At 35.5% G+C, this 11,266-nt stretch overlaps 1 protein-coding gene across 1 annotated transcript; it reads right to left on the reverse strand.

The window, feature by feature from the left end:
* Nucleotides 1-7,028: 7,028 nt before the first annotated feature.
* Nucleotides 7,029-8,625, reverse strand: LOC145130113 (uncharacterized). The gene is made up of 2 exons (XM_079064964.1): nt 8,587-8,625; nt 7,029-7,793 (listed from the first exon to the last, which is right to left on the reverse strand). Exons 1-2 carry the CDS (start codon nt 8,623-8,625, stop codon nt 7,029-7,031), a joined length of 804 nt encoding a protein of 267 aa, XP_078921090.1.
* Between the last annotated feature and the right edge of the window lie 2,641 nt (nt 8,626-11,266).

An 11,266-nucleotide genomic window follows, 5' to 3' on the forward strand; every position in this document is an offset into this window, starting at 1 on the left:
GACAACTATGGTCTTCCCAAATCCCATGGAACAAGCATTCCACATGAAGATGGTATTCCACGATTCGATCGAGGAACGAGAAATCATGCTTCACTTCCTCCTCCTCCTCCCGTTGTTCTCCCTAACCCACAAGATCAAAGAATTGAAAGGTTCAATATCACTAAAGCCTTATTGGAAATGAAACATGAAGATGGTAAACCCGTGTGTGCCCACATTCTAGGAATGAAATCACACATTGATAGGTTGATAATGTTGGGTGTGTCATTCCCAGATGAGTTGGCTGTGAATTGGGTTTTGCAGTCACTTCCTGAATCATATAATGAGTTCAAAAGAAAGTATTATATGATGGATCATGACGACAACCTCATTGACCTAACTTACATGCTCATTGCTGCTGAATCAGAAATGATTTGGCGAAGCAATGGAGCGTATTTGTTGGGAAAGTCAACTGACCATGCTTCCGAGGACGTTCTAGGAGAACCCAACTGCCTTTGCTGGCAAAAGAAAGGGCGTTGGATACAAGTCTGCCAAAAGAGCCTGAAGAGTCAAGAAGATGGGAGAGTCAAAGAGTATGGCTGCGCTTCAGGTAAAATCCACTATCTAACTCCGTTAAGTTCCTATTCATTGATTCTTAATACATGATGTGATAAGATTGCATTTTAATGTTTTGTAGGATCGGTGAAAAGAAAGGAAGCTTGGTGAAAGAGCAAGATGAATCTAATCACAAGAAATGGATCTTGATCGCATGGACTTGAAGATTAGATTTTGAGCTTGGATAGTTATGATAGAGTTGTTAGAAAATTTCCTTTTAAAATACATAGTTTTCAATGGATTTTGCATCGTAAGGACAAATGTTTTCCGCTACTTTTATAAAATAAAATAAATTTTGTTTATTTATTTCATTGCAATGAAATCGTTATGAAAAATTGGTGTTTGCATATTTCTACAGCAAATGGATAAGATTCTTAATTATGTTAATAGTGGAAATGTCAAGATTTTGCCAAATAGGGAAAGTTTCTCATCACCCAGGTTTCAATTGGAAAGAAACTTGGAATCATGCAACGTGGCTGCACGATGAATGAGAAATTTCATATTTGGAAATTAGACTAATTCGTTGACAAAGTGTCAAGTGAAGGACTAGAAGATCGAGTACACAAGGTTATGTGTTGATCATGTCCACCACAAGGGTAACAAAGATATTCGTCATGATTTACTAAAGGATTAGTAAATATGATTATACTTATAAGATTAAGTGTAATTTTTAGTTGATTGAAAAAGTTTAAATCAATAGCAGAACGAATAAGAAGAATCAAGAAGGCAGAAAGATAAAAGTTTCTCCATTCTAAGAAGAAGGGAGAGTACCTTTTATGCTTTATGATAGGTCTTAATGATTAAGAACCATATCTCAATTAATCCTCTAAGTAAGTCTTAGTACAATTGTATGTCTAAGAAGAGGAATCAAGAATTGAACAAATGGTTAAATCAAGAGGTCAATCATACTTCGTTCCAATAACAAGTCTTAAAGTTAAGATTGTGACAATGAGTGAAAAGTATTAAGAAGGTTTTTAACATTCATCAAATGTGGAAAGTTGTGATGTCTTGGATAAGACAAAACCAACTAGGACCAATTTATGAAGTGTTTTGATAAAAGCTACACTAACTCTTGAATATTTGTTTGTCAAGAAATGGTTATTGACAAAAAAAAATCTTATATGTCAAGGAGTGAGTGGGAGTCTTAATGGTCTTGAAAGGTTTCAAGAACAAATCAAATAAACCTTATCGATCGTCACTAGCACACGAGTTGAGGTTTACAACCTATCGTTGTGACACTATTTTGTTTTTCTATGCCATTCCAATTGAGTTAATTATGCATATGAGTCCTATGAGTTCTCAATTTTGAACGCATAAAAGGCAGGCACCTTGATCAATGAAAAGTACATTGATAGGAAAAGGTAAGCTGCTTGACTACTTGGAAGACATGGTGGGCAGCTGTGCTACCATAAGGCAAGAAATCAAAATTAAGAAAGTTCGGTCCATATGAGTTTGAATTTGTCGTAAACTTTGGTTTTAACAAATTCACATGGATAGGAACACATACACCGTTTAAATCTAAGTGTCATAAGATTTCCTCATTCATGAAAATGATTGTGAGGAAATGCTTTCACTAAGAGAGATTTTAAGATAGCAATTGTAAAATTGCATTCTCAAATTTGATTATGGTTACGGTATCCCTCTCCATGATTCGAATTGTGAGATTTGGCAATTAGTCTTAATTATTTAAGACACATATGAGCTGTCTTGAATAAAGGTGTATGAGACTAAGAAGCCTTGATAAAGGATTATCAAAGCACTAAGTATTAGAAACATGGACTTAAGAAATTCAATAAGTATTGTTTTTCTGTAAGTTAAGATGTTTATGAATACATGACGAAGCTAGTGGGAGCATAAGTGTTATGTTTTATAATAATCATCATGATAGTGGGAGCATAAATGTTATGATGATTAAGGAAAGTATTGCAAGTTGGCAATATTAATTATAGAAAACAAGAGTAATTCTTTGCAAAGTTGTAAGGATGGAATAGTTGTTTTGCTATAATTAAGGGAGAGAATATTATGCTTCATTTCAAATCTAAAGGCTTAGGTTGTGGAATGTTAATAAATTTAGTCAAAAGTACATAATGTGTTCTTAAAATTTCGATTATGATTACGACATTCCTCTTCACAATTCGAATTTTGAGAACATAGCAAATAAAACATTATGGCAAAAGATTGATAAAGTATCAAATCTTTATGTAAGACATTTTGCATCGTGTCCCATACGCTTCGGGTATAGGATCGATTGCAAATGCTATAATATTTGACCATTCTAAAATTTTCCAAATGTCTAGCGCATTTAGAGGGAAAAAGGACTAGAATCGGTTTTGACTAAGATAATTAAACAACTATCAAAGGACAATCCAAAGTTCGCCGAGGATTGGTCGCTTGTGAGTAGTTGGATGTATGATATTGAATGGACCATATCAACTTTATTATGAATAGATAAGATTCTATTAAGAATGAGTTGTCATATGGAAAATATGGAAACGTGTCCATATTGGGAATTGAATATTGAAAATCTATGTCCAGATTAAAAACTTTTATGCAAAGGATGTTCAAAGGAATGTACTTTGAGTGAGAGACATCATATCTAAGGAATTGTATTGTAACAATCTCCGATAGAGGACTTTGTAATTTCATTGGCAATAGTCTTTGTGACTTTGGTGCAGTGACATTACGAAATGATCATTGCATAAAATGTTAGAATCTAGCATATTCTATAAGTAGCAAGAATTTGATATTCTTTCACTTATGAAAAAAAAAGGATTTGGAGTTGTGAAATGAGAACGATTGGAAATGTGTTCAATTTGATCTATTTCACAAAGTAAGAACCATAGGTAAACATTGTGTGCATGCTAAGAGCACGGGACAAGTGTAATAATTCAAGTAAGAAGTTGATTACCCGAAACAACAAATAATGAGTAATCAATATGGTGATAAATAAAAGGTGTTTTATTTATACTCAAAGGTTTGAGGCCATATGAGATTAGTATTATTCTTGTGTTTCACTTTGCATGTTTTGACTTCCTAAATAATTTAATTGGTTAAGAACAGTCAAATTATTCGAACGGGCCACAGTCGTTCATATGTTGGAAGTAGATATGAATGAAGACTGTCATGAATTGGTGTGTGGATTGTCTAAAGAGCATTAGACATTAGCAAATGTTTGCTGCAACGTTCATGAGTGCTTATGAATATGATTTGAGCATTGGATTAAACCCACGCTCACTTGGGTCACTCCATCACGAGTGATTGGTGAGACGATAACATCTTATATTCTTGAAACTGAGATGTGTGAGTTGTATCTTGCAAATTGGTTGCACATTGATAATATGTAAACGCACTAGTAACTTGGTGTCATAAAACATATTGTTGTGTGTAATTCGGTGAGTGAGTGCAAGCGAGCATTGAATCAAAGTTTATCCGTTCCTTTTATTCAAAGTAGGATAAAAGCGATATCTTTGGGCCACTCGATGGTTTAGTGATGACAAACGTAAATGCTCGGCCGAGCTAGGGCTAATTTGATTTGTTCAATTAGTCAATCGTCATAAATCAGAAGTCGAGAAATAGTACAAAGAGAATGATTAGAAATCATATCTCATACGATATCTAGAATGGAGGAATATATGATCCCTTATCTAAGGACACGCGTATCTGATAAGATCAGAGTTGACAGCGGCTTTGGAAAGCTTCGATTGCAGATCAGGATCTGAAGTCATACGCATAATAGTTATTAGACTTATCCAAGTGGGAGACTGTTGGATTAGTGTCTAAGTCCATAACTATTTTGGTATGCACTTGACCCGATTGTGCATGGTCCTTTTGGGTTGCCTTCACCATAGCAACTTGATTGGAGAAATAAATAGAGAGAGAGGTTATTATGATCTATTAATATGTTATAAGAATAATATATTAAAGGAGAAATCATATTTGTTTAATTAATGTTGGTCAATAATTAATTAAGAATTAATTTTGTGATCAAATGTAATTAATTAAACTAGAGGGGCTGAATTGTAATTATGTGATAGTTACAAAATAGGGTAAGGATTATCCTAAGGATAGGTTGAACGAATTTAAGGTGATAAGGCCTTAGAATTCAACTATGATAAGGATTCAAGGATTATCTTATGGGTTGCTTGGTAAGCAAGCAACTAGATAAGGATAATGACTGAAACCCTATCTGCACACCTATATAAACACCCCTTGGCTCATGAATTCGTGTGAGACCTTCCCAAGGCTTCTTAGGGATGAATTTGATACCTCCCCTCTCTCCTTATATCTTCTCCATTTGCTCTTGGTGTTTGTAAGCCATTAGAGGAGTGACACTTGTGACTCTCAGCTTTCTAAAGTCAATACAAGGAGGAATTGGATTGTTATTACTATATAACAATCAAAGTATGATCTTAAACCCATTTATATGTTAATATTGATTTCATATACTAGAATTAGGGTTTATAGTCTTGGATTCAAAGCATGTACAATAGAGAAACCTAGATCCGAGCTTTAGGGTTTGCATGAGCACATAGGATGTTTTTATGACCAAAACCCATCAAAAGCTTCTTCAAAATCAATGCCCCTTTCTTGGACATACCCTTTGGCGACTAGGCGGGCCTTGTGTTTGATCACGTTTCCAGCTGCATCCCTTTTTAGCTTGAACGCCCACTTTAATCCTATTGCTTTTCGGTTTGATGGCAACTTGGTTAAAGTCCAAGTGTTATTCCTTTCAATTGAACTTAACTCAGATTCCATTGCTTGCTTCCATTCCCTTTCAGTCAATGCTTCTTGAAATGTCGTGGGTTCATCATCAATTAATAGCAGTTCCTGATTTCTTTCATACATCTCCTGTACTTCTGCATCATTCATTCTTGATGTGTTCTGGTAAATTTCGTTAATTGATTGGAACCCTTTTGTTGGAGTGTCATCAAACGAAGCTATGGACCCGCTTCTTTCATGTTCTTCTGAGGTTTGACCTGGGAGAGTTGTTCGTGAGTCAACTCTAGACGAGTTTGACCATGGAGAGTCTTCATTCGTTGAATCACCTGTTACATGTTCAAAGTGAGAGTTATTAGTTAACGGCATGCAAGGTTCTTCATTCACATCATCTTCATGTTGTTGGGCTGGTGATGATTGGGTTATTTCAATATTGGTCCAATAGGGTGTGGTAAGTGGCTCCCCCTTTGTTTCTTCAGTCCAGGCCCAATATTTTGCCTTGTCAAAAATTACATCTCTTGCGATTACTATTCTCCGATTTCTGGGATTATATAGTCTATATCCCTTCGTTCATTCTTCTGTTCCCAAGTAGACCATCGATTCACTTCGATCGCTTAGCTTGGTTAGGCCTCTCAGCTTTTTGACAAATCCCACACACCCAAAAATCTTCAGATGTGCAATCGAGGGTTTCGAGCCCTTCCATGCCTCATACGGTGTTACCTCCTTCAAGGCCTTTGTGCCAGTTCTGTTCAACAAATAAACAGAGTGTCGCACCGCCTCTCCCCATAATTGGTCCGATATCGCCATGGCCTTGAGCAACGATCTCGTCATCTCCAAGATCGTCCTGTTATGGCGTTCCACAACGTCATTATGTTGTGGCGTCGTCAATTGGCGTTTTATCCTTGCACTTTCACAAAATTCCAGGAACTGATTGGAGTTGAATTCACCCCACGATCAGTCCTTAGCATCTTGATTCTAAAATTGCTTTCCTTTTCCACCTGTAACTTAAATTTCTGGAACATATTAAAAGCCTCATCCTTTGCTTTAATCATATACATCCACATGTATCGTGAATAGTTATCGACTATTAGTAGGAAGTATTGGTTACCTCCCTTTGTTGCTGGTGTAATGGGACCGCACAAGTATGCGTGTAGCAACTGGAGTGGTTCTTTGGCTCTCCGCTGGGCCACTTTTGGGAAGCTTATCCTTGCCTGTTTAGCTAACATACATCCTTCACACACCTGTGATGGATGAGATAATCGAGGCATACCTGTTACCATTTCTTTTCGTGTCATCTCCCCAAGCATTTTGAAATTTTTGTGACCCATACGTGCATGCCATAGCCATGAGTCATCATCAATACTCATAGCTAAGCATACAAGTTTCCCAGGTGTGAGCCTTATTCTATAAAGTCTATTCTTTGACCTTTGGACCTTCATAATCAAGCGACCATCTGCATCATATTAAGAAATCTCTCTTCATTCCTATGTCATATCCTTCCTCAGTCATCTGTCAACTTATTATATTGCTATGTAGGGATGGAATATAATACACATCTGGGATGATGAACTGATCACCACTTTTACAATCAAATAATAATGTACCTTTATATTTGATTAGAACTTTAGAACCATCTCCAAATCGTACCTGTCCAGTCACTTTTTCATTAAGTTCTACAAATAAGCCCTTTGAACCGGTCATGTGGTTACTAGACCCATTATCTAGATACCACATATTATCATCATTGCTGTCTCTTCCCTATGTACGGTCAACAGAAGTGCAGGTCCATCTTCGTCTGCAACTAAATTCGCCTCCTGTTCCTGTTGCTTTTTTGCTTTGCACTCAGAAGCAAAGTGGCCAAATTCTTGACACTCAAAGCACTGTATGTGACTTTTGTCACGAGGCTTCCGGTTGGAATTCCCAGTTTCTTGTCGTGAACTACCACCCCAACGTCCACCTCTGTCACGCGTCGAACCCCGACCACGTGAGTTGCCTCTTCCTCCCCTGTCACTATTTCTTCCTCTTCCACGACCACCCGCCGTGTTTGACTTGCTTGGACTTCGATGGGTAGAGGAACCTTCTGTCTTGGCAAGTAACAAGGCATTATCTGCTTGTGTGCTTGTCTTCCGGAGTTGAAGTCGGTCTTCATATGCCTTTAGATGCCTAATTGCCTCTTCAAATGGCATGGATTCCATGTGTGAACTTTGTTCAATCGATGCTACCAAGTTTATGAACCTTTCAGGGACAGTATCAAACAACTTTCTCACCAGTTCTTCATCATCTAGTGTTGCTCCTGCACTGCTGTATTTTGAGATCATGGCTGATATTCTTCCTGCATAATCATCTATTGTTTCCGTATCTATCATTTGGAGTCCTTCAAACTCGCTCTTCAATACCCTCAACCTTGCTTTCTGGACTCTTTCTGCACCCACATACCGTGACTTTAGAGAGTCCCAAACTTCTCTAGTCGTCTTCTTCTTGGCAGCCTGCTGATATCGCAATAATTATACATATATTTCGAGCGATATTTATGTATTTTTAGCTATATTTTGGTATGATTTAAGATAAAAGGTACTTATAAAGTTTGAAATTCCATTTTACAGCTAAAAATTCATTTCTGAGGAAAAAGGAGAAGAAAACATGCAAAAATCCGCAAAAAGAAGTGAAAGAAATTACACGAAGAAAAACGAGATCAAAAAATCAAAGAATTTAAAGATAGCCGCGTTGGAAAGACGAGAAAAACAAAATAAAAATATAAAAAGAATTTAAATTAATTAATGAGGTTTAATTAAAATAAATTATTGGGAATTAATTATTTAATTTCTAAATAATTTATATTAATTAAATTAAATTAATTAAATTTAAATTGCAAAAGAAAAAAAAATAAAAAAAAAGAAACAAAAATTCGGATTTAGCCCAAACCAGGAGCCCAAACCCGGAGCCCAAAAGAAGATCCTGATCCAAAATCGCGACCCAGATCCGGGACCCGATATCCGAAGCGCTCCGCCCCGCATCCACTTCCCCTCACAGACTAACCCGATGTTACCGACCCGACCCAGAGATCCGAACCGGTTTAGGATCCGCGCTTTTTTCCGATTATGACGGCATCGACGACGTCACTCGGTTCTGATCCGCATCCGACTTCGACCCGATCCGACCCGAAGATCCGATTCGTATTACCTCACGTAAGATCTGCGTGTAGATCCGCGCCTCGACCCGGATTCCGACCCAAATTCGATTCGGTACTGTTCATTGGCAATACGACGTCGTTTTGAGTACCAGATTTGCCAATTCCGATTCCATTACGTTTTTAACCATTTTTTCCCCACTTTTTCCTATTCTAAACTCATTCCTTTCCAACCAATACTCAATAATTCACCACCTTTAAACTTTCCAACCATTTATTCCCATCTTTTTAATTCTTTTGAATTCTTTTTCATTAGATCCAATCTCAATTTATTTCTTTTTGGTATTTAATTCTGCCAATTTTTACTATAAATACCACCATTTTTCACCACAAAAGGGGGAGAAGAAATTGAATCATACACTTTGATACACAAATTTCTCCATACAATTTCTTACCATATCACCACTATACCAAATTCTACCCAACCTTTGAACCATAATTGGGGATTCAAGAGTCAAAAAGCTAAGGAATTGAAGATTGCAGTGGCATTAGGGACTACATCGGGTTTGTTTTATCGACATGTTTAACATTCTCAATATGTTTTCTATGTATGTTGTAACCTTAATTATGAGCTAAATTCTCTTTGCTTTCACTTGGATAATGAAACCTTGAAAATATGATTTGATTTATATTATTCGGATATTAATTGTTATTTATTTTATCATGCATATTTGATCATTTATTTGTATATGTTAAGTTTTTGTAATTAATTTTCCCATAACTAAGTTAATATTTTTAAAAGATCACTTTAATTATATTATCTTGAATCATAAATTTTTCATAACCATTGATATTTATGACTAGTAAAGGACAATATTCTAGGAATTGGGCAAAATAAAATACTAAAAATTTAACATGTATATTTTATATCGTACGACCAACTTACGATTCCTATTTGTTTTACTACCACTAAAATGAATAGTTTGATCAAATGTTTGCATGGTACGAATTAATTATTGTTAATAAAATTGTTAATTGCATGACAATTGTTTTTAATTAATTTTATTATCAAAACGGTAAAAAATTTAGATCATGATTTTTAACCAATTTTAGAAATCGGTAAATAACTAATAATATCCATTGCACTTAATATAAATCATTCATTACTAAAAGGTGGAATTAAATCTAAGTGAAAGCATCCTTCTCATTCTTGATTCTTAAAAACCAATTCTTGTTCTATATTTGTTTTTACACTTTAATCGTTAAAATTCTCATTATTTGTCTCGTTACTAAAAATTCCCCAAAGTTTCTTATCTTTTAAGTTAATTAGCGACAAATAGTCTAAACGTAAATCATACTCGTTTCCCCAAGTGTTCGACATCCGTTCTTACCATTGCTATATTACAATTACAATTAGGTACACTTGCCTAAGTCGTGTAGTAAATTCTAGTATCGGTAATTTCAACCTTATAAATTTAAGACTAGAGTGAATTTTACACATCAAGTTTTTGGCGCCGTTGCCGGGGAAACGGTTTTATTTGGTTTAGACTAGAGTGAATTTTACTAAAGCTTACTTACTAAAAATAAAAAAATAAAAAAAAATAAAAAAATTTATATTTTTTTTATCTTTTAATTTAGTATTGCATAAATTTCCTTAGTTGTAAGTTAATTATAGGTTGTTAAATTTTCTTAGTTAATTATAGATTGTTAAATTTACTTAAAAAAAAAATTTATAAAAAAAATAATATATATATATTTAAAAAAACATTATTAAAAAAAAAATTTAAAAATAAAAAAATGGTATCAGAGCCATGTTTATATTGCATGAATAACCTTATTTAATTCGCATGTAATACGAGTAATTCTACTTACCAGAACAGAGTTTGGAATTGGTACGTTGGTTTTGGTTGCTGGATTTCAGAAAAGTTATATTTATAATATACACCGAAATGATCCTGCCTCCCGGCTACCTCTCTCTGTCTGTTCTCTATTTGATAGTCAAAGTATTACACAAAAATTAAATAAATAATTTATGCAGTATAATCAATTCACTTTAAGATAGAATTTCCCTAATATATGACCCGAAGTTCAAATTTCACTTTCGTTCCACCTTTAGAAGAGCCCGAACGCACGTTTCACCAACTAATCCGAGAAAACCAAACAATGACCGATCTAGCCCTCCTTTCATTAGAGGAATATACAAGCCGTACTAGAGACGGAGATGATCATGGAGTCATTCGTCCAGCGATACCAGCCCAAACAAATTTCGAATTAAAAGGACAATTTCTTCACCTTCTACGAGAAACTCCTTTTGCCGGAAGAGAAGATGAAGATGCGAACCAACATGTCGAAGCTGTACTCGAAATAGCTGACTACTTCAACATTGTTGGAGTAAGCAAAGATGCAGTCATGCTTAGAGTGTTTCCAATAACACTACAAGGAGCTGCAAAACGTTGGATAAAATCTGAACCTACGATTACCACATGGGAAGGTTTAAGATCAAAATTTACAAAACAATTTAGCCCACCATGCAAAATTGCGAAGATGAAATTGAAAATTCAAAATTTTCAGCAGCTTGAAGATGAGACACTGTATGATGCTTGGGACCGTTATAAAGAAATGCTGCAAAATTGTCCACAACATGATCTAAATCCACATCAGGTCGTGCAGACTTTCTATAACGGGATCGATGTTTGTACCCGTCAGTTAGTTGACTTTCAAGGACCCATTCCTAAGAAAAATCCAGCTGACGGGAAAGCAATAATCGAGGAACTCGCCCAACACTCACATCAGTGGCATTCTTCACGAGATTCATCTTTCCGAAAAAGATCA

The sequence above is a fragment of the Lactuca virosa genome, chromosome 8, assembly GCF_052849685.1.
Source record: "Lactuca virosa cultivar CGN04683 chromosome 8, Lactuca_virosa_CGN04683_v6, whole genome shotgun sequence".
NCBI classification, from domain to species: Eukaryota; Viridiplantae; Streptophyta; class Magnoliopsida; order Asterales; family Asteraceae; genus Lactuca; species Lactuca virosa.

Bases quoted from the DNA above. Each gene is read 5' to 3' on its own strand.
- LOC145130113 (XM_079064964.1), bottom strand. From the start codon at position 8,625: ATGGTTAAAAACGTAATGGAATCGGAATTGGCAAATCTG. The intron at 7,794-8,586 runs GTACTCAAAACG...CGATATCAGCAG, and splicing joins AATCGGAATTGGCAAATCTG to GCTGCCAAGAAGAAGACGAC.